We start from the raw sequence: 16,727 nt of genomic DNA, 5'->3' as shown, positions 1-16,727 counted from the left end.
AGGAAATCACTCCCACAGAAACAGACAGCGATAAATAAAGCCTTTTTAGTACAGTGTACAGAGTTAGACTCCCCCTCCCCCATCAATTTTCTGTTGGTGTCCCTTATTTCCTGCCAGAGAGACCACGCGGGTTTTTAAAAAGCGGACCTTTGGTGTAAAAAGAAATTACCAATTTTGCCATAAAATCTAGGTTTTGTTGTTAGCCATGGTCCTTTCTGAAAAGCTGCCATGGTGCGGCCTAATGGGTGCTCTGCTTCTACCTGTGCCACTGAGCCAGCCTATGCCATAGATGAGGGGTCAGGAGAGGAGTGCAGTGGCAGCCACAGTACGCTGCATTCCAGAGCTGCCACAATGCAAACAGACCTCAAGATCAGTGCAGCGACTGACAGACCTCAAGGTCAGTGCAGGACCCGAGGTAGAGAGAGCAGTACACAGTACCACTGACTTCATATGCGGAAGTGACATCACTCGCCACTGCTTGCATTTAAAGTGATACGCACGGTTGCTGTAGCCACTCTGCCTCAGGTCCCAAACTGATCTTGAGGTCTGTCAGTCACTGCACTGATTTGGAGGTCCGAGACAACAGGGTAGGGCACCTTTCTACCTATACTGGGGGCACCATTACACCTATACTGGGGGCACCATTACACCTATACTGGGGCACCATTATACCTATACCAGGGCACCATTACACTTATATTAGGGGCACCATTACACGTATACTGGGGGACACCATTACACCTATACTAGGGGCACCATTACACCTATACTAGGGGCACCATTACACCTATACTAGGGCACCATTATACCTATACCAGGGCACCATTACACTTATATTAGGGGCACCATTACACGTATACTAGGGGAACCATTACACCTATGGGGCACCATTAAATCTATGGGGCACCATTACACCTATACTAGGGGCACCATTACACGTATACTAGGGGCACCATTTCACCTATACTAGGGGCACCATTACACGTATACAGGGGCATAATTACACCAATATTAGGGGCACCATTACACGTATACTGGGTCACCATTACACCTATACTAGGGGCACCATTACACCTATAGTGGGGGCACCATTACACATATACTAGGGGCACCATTACACCTATACTAGGGGCACCATTACACCTATACTAGGGGCACCATTACACGTATACTGGGGCACCATTACACCTATACTAGAGGCACCATTACACCTATAGTGGGGGCACCATTACACGTATACTAGGGGCACCATTACACCTATACTAGGGGCACCATTACACCTATACTAGGGGCACCATTACACCTATATTAGGGGCACCATTACACGTATACTGGGGCACCATTACACATATACTAGGGGCACCATTACACGTATACTGTGTCACCATTACACCTATACTAGGGGCACCATTACACCTATAGTGGGGGCACCATTACACGTATACTAGGGGCACCATTACACCTATACTAGGGGCACCATTACACCTATACTAGGGGCACCATTACACCTATACTAGGGGCACCATTACACCTATACTAGGGGCACCATTACACCTATGGGGCACCATTACACCTATACTAGGGGCACCATTACACCTATACTAGGGGCACCATTACACCTATACTAGGGGCACCATTACACCTATACTAGGGGCACCATTACACCTATACTAGGGGCACCATTACACCTATACTAGGGGCACCATTACACCTATGGGGCACCATTACACCTATACTAGGGGCACCATTACATTCCTATACTGGGGACACCGTTACACCTATACTGGGGGCACTATTATACCTATACTGGGGGAACTATTATACCTATACTGAGGGTACTACTATACCTATACTCAGGTCACTACTATACCTACACTAGGAGCACTGCCATACCTATACTGGGGGTGGATCAAAAATCATACATCATTCCAAACATTTTTTACAAATAAATAATTGCAAAGTGGGGTGTGCGTAATTATTCAGCCCCCTGAGTCAATACTTTGTAGAACCACCTTTTGCTGCAATTACAGCTGCCAGTCTTTTAGGGTATGTCTCTACCAGCTTTGCACATCTAGAGACTGAAATCCTTGCCCATTCTTCTTTGCAAAACAGCTCCTGCTCAGTCAGATTAGATGGACAGCGTTTGTGAACAGCAGTTTTCAGATCTTGCCACAGATTCTCTATTGGATTTAGATCTGGACTTTGACTGGGCCATTCTAACACATAGATATGTTTTGTTTTAAACCATTCCATTGTTGCCCTGGCTTTATGTTTAGGGTCATTGTCCTGCTGGAAGGTGAACCTCCGCCCCAGTCTCAAGTCTTTTGCAGTGTCCAAGAGGTTTTCTTCCAAGTTTGCCCTGTATTTGGCTACATCCATCTTCCCATCAACTCTGACCAGCTTCCCTGTCCCTGCTGAAGAGATGCACCCCCCGAGCATGATGCTGCCACCACCATATTTGACAGTTGGGATGGTGTGTTCAGAGTGATGTGCAGTGTTAGTTTTCCGCCACACATAGCGTTTTGCATTTTGGCCAAAAAGTTCTATTTTGGTCTCATCTGACCAGAGCACCTTCTTCCACATGGTTGCTGTGTCCCCCACATGGCTTGTGGCAAACTGCAAACAGGACTTCTTATGCTTTCTGTTAACAATGCCTTTCTTCTTGCCACTCTTCCATAAAGGCCAACTTTGTACAGTGCATGACTAATAGTTGTCCTATGGACAGAGTCTCCCACCTGAGCTGAGGATCTCTGCAGCTCGTCCAGAGTCACCATGGGCCTCTTGACTGCATTTCTGATCAGCGCTCTCCTTGTTCGGCCTGTGAGTTTAGGTGGATGGCCTTGTCTTGGTAGGTTTACAGTTGTGCCATACTTCTTCCATTTCTGAATGATCGCTTGAACAGTGCTCCGTGGGATGTTCAAGGCTTTGGAAATCTTTTTGTAGCCTAAGCCTGCTTTAAATTTCTCAATAACTTGATCCCTGACCTGTCTGGTGTGTTCTTTGGACTTCACGGTGTTGTTGCTCCCAATATTCTCTCAGACAACCTCTGAGGCCCTCACAGAGCAGCTGTATTTGTACTGACATTAGATTACACACAGGTGCTCTCTATTTAGTCATTAGCACTCATCAGGCAATGTCTATGGGCAACTGACTGCACTCAGATCAAAGGGGGCCGAATAATTATGCACACACCACTTTGCAGTTATTTATTTGTAAAAAATGTTTGGAATCATGTATGATTTTCATTCCACTTCTCATGTGTACACCACTTTGTGTTAGTCTTTCATGTGGACGTAGTGGGATGTGGGTGTCAATAACACCCTCTAGTGAAAAGATACAGGAGACAAAAGTGGGAGCCCAATAGTGTAGTATGTCAAAAACAATTGAACGTAATAAAAGTAAGACACTACTCACAAAGGTGGGTTGCAGAGGGGCAACCGACCACAGGAAGCAGGTGGAGACAACAAACCCGACTCCACTCGGGGTGGTCCCTAGGGACCTGGATGCGGTCGCTCTCCTTGGTAAAAGAAAGGGGACAGATATCCGCCGTGGTCGAAGCCACGTGTGGTCTGTACCCACCCCTCAGACGGGTGAGGTAAGGGGGTATGATTGCACAATAAGGGTATAAGAGGCGCCCTGGTGTAATACTCTTATCACCCCTTATTTACAGAACAACATGGTAGAAATAAATATTTTTATATATTCCAACATCAATCTTCTAATTTCTGTAGCAACCACGACTAACTTTAATCCATTCATGAAAAAATTATATTTCTAATCCTATGCTGCCATCCAGTGGTGATAAAAATACATTACCTAGCATTTCTCTAAATCCATTCTATTTCTAATCCTATGCTGCCATCTAGTGGTGATAAAAATACATTACCTAGCACTTCTTGAAATTCAGTCCATTGAAAACATAGAAAGACTGGCAAATACATTGGGAGCCTATGAGGCGACCTCTTCCAAAATGGTGCCGCCTAAACTTCCGGTAGGAGCGGCTTGTGTGATGACATCACAAACAAGCCACATCCCTCCTCACCCTCAGCAAGTGTGCAATCCTGCAGCTGCTAATTACATTCAAAATCTATTTAGCCCAGTGAGAGATGCCTCCCACTAGAGGCTCCCTTTGCTGAATCTGTCATTTAGTTTGGTAAGTGAATCTTAACCTGCTCTTTATTACTGTCTGCCTACAAGCGCTCCCCCTGCTGCTGGACATTCAGATGATGCACATTATGTGTTTTTGTAACTTACTTTGTGACCAGCTCTTTTTAATTTGCAGATAAGCGCAGACCATAGAGTCTAGCACTGTCTGCTGTGTGTTCCTTTCTCCCTAACTTCCCTCTCTATATAGAGCTGGCCAAGTCTTCTTAGTACCACATTTTTTATCACCAATTGATTCATGTATGTAAATAATTTTATTACAACTCCTATGAATCCCCCTAGATTTTTATACATATAAACTTGCAGCAATTTTATTTTCAATGACAATGTCATTCCCTTAGGATTTTTATATACATTGATTTGCAGCAATTCTATTATTTATTCATTACTTGTTCATTTTTTATAATGGTTTCTAGAAGCATACATTTGCAGCATTTGCAGCAGTATTATTAATTTTTTTTTTTGCATTTCTATTTATGCACGCCTCCTGAACACTAATAACTGTATCAGTTGTCAATACTCCCAATTCTATTATTTATTCACTACTTGTTCATTTTTATAATGTTTCTAGATGCATACATTTGCAGCATTTGCAGCAGTATTATTATTATTATTATTATTATATATGAATTTTTTTTTTATTTTTATTTTTTTGCAATTTTGCATTTTTATTTATGCACGCCTCCTGAACACTAATAACTGTATCAGTTGTCAATACTCCCAATTGATGATAATATATATATGGACCACCATTGTAGGTGTGCACAGGTGGATATGAAAGTATGTAAATATGCAATTCATGTGATAATAACGTTATGTTGTATATATGTATATATGTATATATATGTATATTGTAATATTCTGGTATGCTAAGGAGCCTCTTTTTACTGATGTAGGCACTGTTATTGGCCTGAGGAAGCGGGCTCTGACCCGCGAAACGCGTTGCCTGTGCTACTAATAAAAACCTTTGTAAAATACAAAGATTTTTTCGTCACTGAGGTAAGCCACCTCAAATTTATTTCCCGTTTTTAAACTGTTTTTAGATGCTTTTATTACACCAGGGCGCCTCTTTCATGTGGAATTCCAATAAAATTGATTCATGTTTGTGGCAATAATATGACAAAATGTGGAAAACTTCAAGGGGGGCGAATACTTTTGCAACCCACTGTATATACTAGAGGTAGCTACTATAGTAGCCATTAGATTTTACTTTCCTAGTCCTAATAGCTGTATATTATTACATCCACAGGATTCTGGATTACGCTTCCACTACGTTGCTGCAGGGGAAAGAGGAAAACCGCTAATGCTGCTCCTGCACGGATTTCCGGAATTCTGGTACGTGTTTTAATTTGTCATAGTCCTTTGTACTTTCACTTTGAAATCGGTGTCCTGTAGGGAGCAGTGCAGATCCTGGAGGCACGCTCTTAGGAACAGGGCTTAAAGAAGTCTCCCGGCGATTGAGTGTAGAAATGAATATTCAAACATGATCACAGAGGTTTGTGCTCTAGGAATATGTGACTATCACTGAGGAATCACTAGGTTTCTTTTCTACACAGAGAAACAGTAAGGCAGGGAACATACTTGCTGGAATGGTGCGCGTTTTGACGCAGACGGCAAAATGCGCACAGCTCCACTGGCTATTGACAAGGCAGGACACAGAACATTTATATTAGATTGTGAGCCCCTCCAAGTGACAAGACAATATACCCTGTACAACGCTGAGGAAGATGTCAGCGCTATATAAATACTAAATGAAAATACAATAATTTTGTGTTTTTTTTTCCTGGCGGCATCAAAGCGCTAGAGCTACAGCCACTAGGGCACACTCCATAGTAGTGCAGTAGCAGTGTTAGGGAGTCTAGCCCAAGGACTCCTCATTGAATAGGTGCTGGCTTATTGAACAGGAAGTCAATGGCCCTGCTCGGGAAATGCATGTTGTGTTTTGAAGTGCATTTTTACAACTTTTTTGTTTTCTTTCTGCATGACGCGTGCATTTGCAATTACAATGTATTCCACCGCATCTGAAAAGTTGTGGAACGAATGTGAAAAGGGCAGAAAATGCAAATGGAAATGGGAAAGCACTGCAATGGAGACCCGGGAATAGCGGGAAAAACTCTCCTGCAAATGTGTTCCGTGCCTAAGGGCCTGAGCCCACTAACGCTGTTGTGTCCACTTCTGTCCACTTTTCAGCATCTGTAACATTGATGTGTGACTGATTAGGGGACACAACTGCATTAGTGGGCTCAGGTCCTGACTGCTGTGTTAATGAAACCTGTGTTTCAAGCATTGGAATTCCAAGGACACCACACAGTGTCATCACTGAGCTGGCCCTTAACCACTTGAGGACCGCAGTGTTAAACCCCCCTAAGGACCAGGCCATTTTTTAACAAATAGGCGACTGCAGCTTTAAGGCCTTGCTGCAGGGCCATACACCTCAGCACACAAGTGATTCCCCCCCCCTTTCTCCCCACCAACAGAGCTCTCGAGCTCTCTGTTGGTGGGGTCTGATCGCCCCTAGATGCCTAGATGTTTGTGTTTTTTTTTTTACAAATATTTATCTGATTATTTTATAAATAAATGTTACTATTTATTTATTATTATTTTTTACTCCCCCCTCCCTCCCTCCCCCCACCAGCCAATCAGTGTGATCGGCTGTCGTAGGCTTCAGCCTATGACAGTGGATCACTTCTGCAGCTACAGAAGGGACAGCCGCGTCACACAGCTGTCCCGAGTACAACGCTGCCTTAGGTCGCAGCGCTGTACGGGATAATTAGACAGCGGTTTCGCCATCTAACAGTCTCCTAGCGGTGATTGCTGCTGGGAGGCTGAAGGCGAATCTCCACCTACCAATGAGAGATGCGTGCGCATCAGCACACGCGATCTCCTGCAAAACAGGCCCCAAGGACCTTACGCCAATCGGTGTTAGGCGGTCCTGGGGCTGCCGCCGTGTCCACATTCATTGACGTGATGCAGTCGGTAAGAGGTTAAAGCACACTTAAAGTGGCGGTAAATGTGAGTACGATGTGGGTACTTTCATGCTGCTGAGAGGTTCTCTCGTACTGCACCTGTGCAGGATGCTGCCGGCGGTATGAGCGGGAGCTAGGATGCATGTGGCCAAGGCCACGCAGGCGCAGTTGCCTTCGACTTGTAAGTCAGTGGTAAAAAAAGTGAACTGCGGCAGGGGATCGGAGGATAATTTGCTCCCAGCGCGGGCAAAGAACATCTGCAGGGGGTCGGTAGAAGCCCCTAGTAAGTTAGTGTGTGTTGTTATAAATCACCTTTTTGCTTCGACACCAGCAACTTCTTAGAGTTGCACCTCACAGACTGTGAGATAACTTGACTCTCAACACAGCAAGCATTATTGGAGATAGACTGTTCTCAGACGTCTTCAGTATACAAGGAGTTTATTCACTACACAGATATACAGATACAGTTCGTCATATCTTAGCAAAGCAGATTCTCGTTTTGCGTTACAGCTCTTGACTAACCTTCCTCCTGAATGTTAGTCAGGTTATCTTCTTTCTATACTATGTTACATCCTCTAGACTACCTATGTACAGCATACATCATATGAACAGAAATGGATTATATAAAGGTCTAAGCCAGCAGGGACAGGTAGCAAGACAGAAAAGAGTGCTACCCCATACTCCGGCTGTGGGTTTTATATGAACCAGAAAGAGTTAAATGTGACCTCATCTGAGCCATCTATGATTGGTTCAGATCCCTTGTGATGTCAGGACACACACCTACTCGATTAATATTCCATGACCACTTTCACTTACATACAGGAATGTGATATTTTGTAAATATGGCCTATGTTGATTGTTCCCGTAGTCCATTTGTCTGGGGCAGTGTAGGCCTAAGACCTTGGACTAGGAACATCTTCTCAGTATTTGCTTGTATCATCTGCTTCAAGCAGACACTGAGATACTTCTGCCTGAATCTTTGAAACCTCTATTTAAAGGTATACTCTGCGAACAAGCCTTTTACCTTAAACTCAGTCCAAATAACTGAGGCCTACTTAAATTATAACGTGTGTGTGTGTGTGTGTGTGTGTGTGTGTGTGTGTGTGTGTGTGTGTGTGTGTGTGTGTGTGTGTGTGTGTGTGTGTGTGTGTGTGTGTGTGTGTGTGTGTGTGTAATTATAACGTGTGTGTGTGTGTGTGTGTGTGTGTGTGTGTGTGTGTGTGTGTGTCACACACGACACAATAAAATGATCCGATTTTACAGCAATTCAATAAAAAAGATCAGATTTCCTGAAAAAGAAATCCGATCGGATTTCCTATTTTTATTCTATAAAAGTTGATCGGGTATGGGGAATTTTTCTGATCAATTTTTATGAAAATGTAATGGTGTGTGGTAGATTGTCAATTTATTAATATATACTATATAACTATAGTTTCCAATCATTTTTATCATCATTGAGGAAAAATTGAACATAGGTGTGTGGTACATTGGTCAGATTTTTGAAATGTTACAATCAGTCTGAAAAATTGATATATTTAAAAAAATGTATGGTGTGTGGCCACTTTATGCCTATGTGCTTGCATGCTGCATGTGATGTTTTGTTGTAGGACAAGATTCTTATTGGCCTTCAGGCATCATTTAGTTGTAGGGCTTTGGGCCTGAATGTCATTAGGCTCCAGTGTGTTGTAGTTATTGAGATGTTTGTGACAATGGGGTTATATTTTCCAATAGACTGTACTTGTACCTATGAGGTAACACTGATAGCTCGCTAACTGACTTGTGAGTTAGTTAACCCTTTTCAATCTGTGTTTGAGATCATCCACTGTCCCCTCCAGCGCTTAATTTTACATTCACTGTGATGGGAACGGGACGTGAGTGCTCTCTTCATGCTGTGTCTGGGGGAGCGGTGGGGTCTCTACCTCCTTGCACTAGTGTGAGGAGGTAACCCATCCATCAAAGGGGCGTTGGGCTGGCACTGGCTCGCACGCCCTAGCTCTGCCCTACAATGCACAAATGCTGACATTATTACGTGGCACAGCGTGGTTCTGGGGGAGATGAAAGTGTCAGACCTAATCAAACACTTTGATACAAGGGGGCGGGGTGACGTCAGAGTAGATCCAACATCCAGGAGGAGCCAAATTCCCCCATGTAATATGTATATTACGTGGCGCAGTGTCACCGCATGGTGCCAGAGGAGGACCTGACACCGGGCCAAATTTGATCCGACGGTGGCGTGGCCAACTGCAGCCATATTGTTCCTTGATGGGCAAACTCTGACATCTGGACCTGGGCAGAAACCTCCACTGTAGTCCGTCTGGAAGTGGAAAGGGTCAATAGTTTTTTTTTATTTCTCATTGGCCATCAACTTTAGTGACAAATTGGTTTGTGAAGCAGTTATGTATGCTACACTACTTTTGTAAGGAAATGGCCATTCTTCAATAAGAAAACAATGTGTTGAAAGCAAGTTTACTGTGGTAGACAGAAGAAATCCAGACTTCAGCAGTTTCGCACAGAATGTCCTTTTCTAATTGATGTGACATTCCATGTGACAGAGTCACATCTGCTTTGCTACAACATGCTGAATTTCCATCGAAGGAACTGCTATTATAAGGATCAGCAGACATAAGACATTACAGCTGATGTCTCTGGGTCCCTTATTCAGCTTTTGTAATCTTACTAAAGGAATCCAGTGTTATCTGGCACATTTTATCGTTGCCTTCAACAGTGGTGTAGCAATAGGGGGTGCAGAGGTAGCAACCGCATCGGGGCCCTTGGGCTAGAGGGGCCCATCTCTCAAACACAGTATTAGCTTTTTATTGGTCCTGTGCTGGTAATAATCACTTCTATAGTTGATTTGAATAGTAGTGATCATTAACACACGTGTTTCCTATCCCCTTCTTGCACCTCTGACACTGTGGTTCCCCTTGATTGGTTTTGGTGAGTTGTATCAATTGTTATCTATAGTATGTTTGGTGGGCCCCAATGCTAAACTTGCACTGGGGCCCATGGATTTTTAGCTACACCACTGGTCAGTGCTATGTTGATTTTACATTTTTCATGTACACATACATATGAGTGCTTAACTAGTTAACCACTAAAGGTTTTTTCCCCTTAAAGCAGACCTGAACTCAGAACTTCATCTTGGCTCTAAAAGATAAGCAACAGCATAATACCAGTAACTTTTAAAGAAAAACATTTCTTTGTTACAGCTGATACAAATCCTGCATTAAATCTGCAGTTTGTCTACTTCCTGTTTTCATGGAAGCAGATATATTGTCAAAATCATGTGTTTTCAAATGGGCTCTCTGCCATGGCAGTCAGCTGACACAGCTAAGGGATCAAATTACAACTTGTGCTTGGTCACAGATGAGGGGGAATTAGACAGGCTAAACTCTCTAAATACATACAGGGTATTTCTCTATGTTTTCCTTCTGTCCAGTGCAAGAGTTCAGCTCCACTTTAGGCTGAGTCGGGTCCAGTCTGGGTCTTCTGTGCATCCAGACAGATGCGACTGAAGCAGTTACCGGGGCTGATTGCGGCTGAAAGGCAGACCGCGGGAGGACGGCAAGGGACTCAGACGTGTTTATTGGGCTGGAGGAAGCCTTGGGTATGTATCGATTCCTTGTATTTTCTGTTCTCTGGTTTACTTTAAAGACCAGAGCAATTTTCACCTTTCAGCGCTCCTCCCTTTCATTCGCCAATAACTTTATAACTATTTATCACAACTAAATTATCTATATATTGTTTGTTTGTTTTTGGCTACCAATTAGGATTTCTTTGGGTGGTACATTTCCTAACAAATATTTTATTCTAACAGGAATAATAAGAAAAAAATTGAAAAAAAGAATCATTATTTCTCAGTTTTCAGCCATTATAGTTTTAAAATAATACATCTCACTGTAATTAAAACCCATTTGGCCACTATGGGCTTGATTCACAAAAGAGTGCTAACTGTTAGCACGGCCGTTTTCGCACCAATTTTCGCATTGTGTGCGATTGCGATGTTTTGCGTGAAACGATAACGTTTTCGTGCGCAAACGTGAATTTTCACGCAAAATTGATATCGTTTTCGCATGAAAATTCGCGTTTGTACTCGAAAACGTTATCGTTTCGCGCGAAAATTCGCGATCTCGCGCAATACGAAAATTCGCGCGAAAACGGCCGTGCTAACAGTTAGCACTCTTTTGTGAATCAAGCCCTATATGTCGTTCCCCCCAGTTTAAGAGAGGAAGTAGTGTGTGTACGTTTTACTTCCACTTTATCAATGACCACGGCATCTCCTTGATGCCTGTGGTCATTGATCACAGGTACTTCAATCAGTGAATGGGAACTGTGTTGCCATTCCCACTGATATGTGCACTAACGGGTGGTGACAAGAAAGCACGCGGAAGCACGAACAGTGGCGGTAGCGGCAGTAGACAAATATCTACATCCCTGGGACTTCAGATGAAATCCTGCAGGACATAGATATACTGCACTTGGTACAGTAACTAGTTAAAATATCTTTAAATGAGGCTCTGATTAATATGTGTTAATGACTTTAGCCCTGTTTTACCATACTGGCAAACTTACAGTAAATACCCTGACTTACAACAAACAAACAAAATGGGGCTTTAAATGAACAAATCGTAGTCTTTTAATTCTTTATATCAAAAGAGGTCTTCACAGTTGTATAGTCGGTGGTGGCTTGTGGACGTCGTCCATTTGTCCTGGTCTTCATACTTCTGCAGATTGCGGCCTTTGGGATCTACGAGGATCCATATGTGATGTACATGTATACTGTATGCTTCTGAAGAAGCGATCTTTGATCGTGAAACACGTGTCAGGCAGTCGTTTTTGGTTGTGATTTGGAGTTCTGGAAACTGTGTTTACCTGTGTGTCCGCAACTGTGAAGACCTCTTTTGATATGAAGAATTAAAAGACTACTATTTGTTCATTTAAAGCCCCATTTTGTTTGTTTGTTGTGAATTTGGCATTTGATTAGGGGTGGAACTACACTGTTGGGTTTTATCTGTAACGTGTGTTAAATACCCTGACTTGCCTTTACTTGATACTCATTGGGGCATATGCACAAAAAGTTTAGTTAAGTCTTCACGCACAGGGAGAGCAAAGCCATTACGTAAACAACATAGTAACAATAACATTTCTATAGCTCTTTTCTCCCATAGGACTCAAAGCGCTTAGGCTCTCTCAGATTCAGTAACTGGTAGTAGGATGAAGTGTTAACACAACAAAATTATATTTCTGCAAATGCCAGACTGAACAGGTGGGTTTTTAGTCTGGATTTAAACACGTCCAGAGATGGAGCTGTCCTGATCTGCTGAGGTAAGGAGTTCCATAATATAGGAGCAGCATGACAGTCAGGCTCTGGGACCAAAAGTTTTTAGGTGGACTCTGGTTATGACAAGATTTTTGGAGCCTATGGATCTGAGATTGCAGGAATTTTATACGCAGCTGTAGCATTTCTTTCATGTATCCAGGGCCCAGATTATGAAGTGACTTAAATGTCAGTAGGCTGATTTTGAATAGCATCCATCATTCTATAGGTGGCCAGTGAAGGGAGTGCAGGACTGGTGTTATGTGGCAGTGACGGGGTTGGTTAGTTAACAGTCTGGCAGCAGCATTCAGTATCAGCTGTAGGCCGTATTGCTAGAGTGCAAGTTACGCTACTTGCATAGCATGCATTACTTTATGCAAAATTTGTGCTCATCACTAAGGATCACTCCAGAAAAATCAAGAAGCAATGTTACTTTAGTACAGTAACCTCTTTAATTATAGTCTGTGGTAAGACTGAAATGGTTTAAAGAGAAACTGTAACCAAGAATTGAACTTCATTCCAATCAGTAGCTGATACCCCATTTCCCATGAGAAATCTTTTCCTTTTCACAAACGGATCATCAGGGTGCTCTGTATGGCTGATTTTGTGGTGAAACCCCTCCCACAGTGTGATGTCAGCGCCTCACAGCTCTGAGGTACTGACTTCACACTGTGAGAGCCTTGTTGCATTGTGGGAAATAACAACTGTTTCCAATTGCAAGCAGTATCTCATTCCAGTGACCTCACCTGCCAGCAGTAAAAATGTTATCATGTGATAAATGTCAGAATGTAAACGAGGGAGAGGAAAAATGTTACAATGAACAAACGCTGACTAAATTATTTATACATAACTATTGTAAAAATGAAGCCCTTTTTTATTGCATTATTTTCACTGGAGTTCCTCTTTAAACTAGCCTTTCTTAACCTTTTTACCCTGGAGGAATCCTGGAAGTAAATTTTGGATCTCAAAGAACCCCTGAATTTATTATGCTGGAGGCATTGTCTTTAAAAGCCGGAGTGGCTGTTTATGTCACTACGCCCTATTACAGTGGCCTTTAGTATAATCTCCTTATTCTAGTGCTTTTTATTAATGTGCTCATTATTATCCTGAATGTTCACCCCACGATAGGGAAAAATGCCAAGGAACCCCTGCAAAATACTCAAGGAACCCTGGTTGAGAAAGCCTGGTTTAAACCTTTTGATAGATACAAAGATGCACAGCAGTGTACTGTTGGTGACAGGTAGCTGCCCTGCGCTAACTCAACTCGTCCACCTTCTTCAGCATGTAGAATTGTCACTGTTGTCCTTCTGTATTGCATGGCAACTTGAATAACCATCGCTAGTTCAGACATTTGTGCGTGACATAGATAGGGAAAGATTTCAGCAAACACTTATTCGCCTTGACTTGTGTGAAGATCAAACACAGAACCTCCTGCATGAAAGGCTCAGCAGTGGAAGTAGTAGTGACTTGAGGAGAGCAGATGACTCCTTGTGGAGCTTTGGGCACACTGCAGACTCCAATTTCATATTTGTACAAAAGTTTCAAGAGTAGCATTTAAATACAGTAGAAAGCAGTAGTATTTTTTTATATTTATTTATTTTTTTTACAAAAGAAATTTCTATGAACATAGCATATTTCTTTGTATTAAAATGTATAAAGGATTTTATGTTCATTTTTAGATGGTGCATATAGGTAACTCATCCATCTAACTCGTACTCAATTTAAAAACTACATCCGGCCTTTCTAATATTTAAGAATGTAGCCAGAGCTCAGTGGGTGATGCATCTTTTTCGCTCAAGTCCCACCTGGCAGGCTACAAAGGTGATGATTTGAGACGTGGGCATGAACTCCAACAAGCTGACTTACACCTCTGTCCTTTCCCACAGGGGGCTGTAACTTCAGGGCAAAGGGTTGTGGGATACTTCAAGGAATCCCGTACGATACAGCAGGGGATACAACAGCTAGTCGTGGGAAGGAAATGAGGTTGGCCTACAACTCTCTTTCCTTCTTGAATCTCCATATGGAAGGGAGGTGTGGCCTAGCCAACACCGATCTGGAAATAGAGGAGCAGAACAGTCCATTTGTTGGAATGTGGTACCATCCTCAACGTTGAGGACCTCTTAGGCTGAGTATTCGGTACATTTTGGGGTGCGAGAATGTGTGTGTGTGTGCTCTCTCAGTGTGTGTGTGACGTGTGTGTGACGTGTGTGTGTGTGTGTGCGCGTGTTTGTGCCTACGTGGGTGTGTGTGTAATTGGCAGGGCCGGAGCTTCCATAGAGGCAAAGGGGGCAATTGCCCCAGGGCCGCAGAGCCTGTGGGGGCCCCCAAGGTGTGTTTCCCCTCCTTTCCAGCTATGGTGACCCCATACATGCCTGTAGGAAATAAGGAAGAGAGGCACCGCGGGGAGAATACCGGAGTGTAGAGCATGGTGCTTCCTTCCTGTGTCCTGCCTGGATTAGGTAAGATCCCAATGTGTGTTCAGTCTAGATTTGTAAGGGAAAGGAGGAGGGGATTAATGAGTCCCCAATAATGCTTTTGGGGACATATGATGGACACCTAATGATATTGTGCGGCTGGGAGTGTGGTGGGAATGGTCCTAGGAGTCGGCTTGGAGGCTCCAGGGGGCATTTTTTAGCGGGCCCCCATAAGTTACTTTTGCCCCAAGGCCCCATTGTAGCTAGAACTGGCCCTGTGGGAGGCAGGTCGTCCAAAAACCACAAACTCCTAGACATGGGTGTTTATATTATTTTTCACTTGTTGGCCCATATGCAATTCATTTTTTCACCTGAGTTTTCTCCAAGGTGATATTTTTAAATTTACCAATAAAATGCATTTTAAACCACCAGCAAGCACAAAAATACTCAAAATAATTTTGTCAGTACTTTTTACCTACTTTTTGAAACGTTTTCCATTAAAAAGTGCTAAAAAGCTATTTTAAATCAAAGATGAAAATGTTTCTCCTAGGAGAAAACTTAGGTGAACGAGTAAATTGTATATGGCCCGTTATCTCTAAAGGTCATGAAGGGTCAGATATATTAGTTTAGGAGCCTATTTATATTAGCAATAAAATGGCCCAAAAAATGTATTGCTATTTATAGTCAAAAATTCCAATGAGAGCAAAGGGCTCATGCTTTACCTACAAGACTGCCCTGGCTTTCTTACCTGCTAACAGTGTTTTCCATAGTTCAATGGTGTGCTTCCTGCTCCCCTCCCTGCTTCCTGGCATTCTGCATTGTTACTGGCCAGATCTAGCTGAGTTCTAGCTTCTATAGACTAACATTAGGTGGTGCATGGACACACACAAGCTGGCCAGGGGCGTAATTAGGGAGAGCAGCCCCTGCAATCGCATGAGGGCCCCAACTACGAACCTTCCCTTCCTCCAATACCGGAAACTATACTTTAGATCAGATGTTTTTGTGGCTACACTTGTTATAGGTGTGAAGAGCATGATGGCCACACTTGTTTTATGACCCTTGTGAGATGGGCCCCGAGGCCGTGATGGACATCAAGGGGAGGCAAGGGAAGGGGTGTGAACATTGGGGGACACTATCAAAGTTTTGCTGGGGGGACCCATGAATTGTAGTTACACCATGCAAGCTGCCATTATTCTATGTGACCTCGGACTGATGCTACCGGAGTATTTAGGCAGCAGCAACATGGTCTCAGCAGAATTCCATGCACTGTGTTGGGAAACAGGTCATACCATACACTATGGAAAAGCACTGTCTACCACATAAAACTCATTTTAATATTTGCCTATTAGTGGGTTTTAAATTACCCTTCACTTTTGCTATTCATGAAGCAGCAATAAACAGCAGAAGAAGGTAAACCGTGTCATCTCTCTCCTATTTTCATCACCTCCTGGCTGTAGCCGCTATCTGACCACATCTTCAGCCACATACAAGGCAGGAGAAAGTTTTTTGACTGCTTTCATTGCTTTCAGCCTGAAGGCAGCCATGAAAATGGAAGTACGTGTCGCTCTGCTCAAAACCGCCTCATTTTTCACCAGGTTATTAGGAGTCTTACACTTCTATTCAAGCTTTTTTTTTGCCACTTTATGATTATAGCGGGAAATAAATAGTGGTGCACAGCAAAATGGCACATGTAAGGCAACATTTATCTCCATTTTTTTTAATTGGCCCTGGTGGGCATACACTATACAATTTGTACAATTTTTATCTAATCTTACCAACATATGTAATATAAGGACCATTGTGAACAGTATAGATGGCATAGTGGTTAGCACTCTTGCCTTGCAGTGCTGGGTCTGCGGTTCGAGC

The 16,727-nt window shown here is 43.1% G+C and overlaps 1 protein-coding gene across 2 annotated transcripts in view; it reads left to right on the top strand.

Annotated features, from left to right (window-relative positions):
* Positions 1–16,727, top strand: part of EPHX4 (epoxide hydrolase 4) — a 117,213-nt gene that overhangs the window by 33,024 nt on the left and 67,462 nt on the right. For both annotated transcript variants that reach the window (XR_011022006.1, XM_068239803.1), the window contains exon 2: positions 5,414–5,499. Coding sequence is in view for 1 of the 2 variants with exons in the window: in XM_068239803.1 (XP_068095904.1) it covers positions 5,414–5,499 (86 nt within the window). In the remaining variant the exon portion in view is untranslated. The remainder of the gene's footprint in view (positions 1–5,413; positions 5,500–16,727) is intronic.

The sequence above is a fragment of the Hyperolius riggenbachi genome, chromosome 6, assembly GCF_040937935.1.
Source record: "Hyperolius riggenbachi isolate aHypRig1 chromosome 6, aHypRig1.pri, whole genome shotgun sequence".
NCBI classification, from domain to species: Eukaryota; Metazoa; Chordata; class Amphibia; order Anura; family Hyperoliidae; genus Hyperolius; species Hyperolius riggenbachi.
This window is presented reverse-complemented; position numbering and strand designations above follow the sequence as displayed.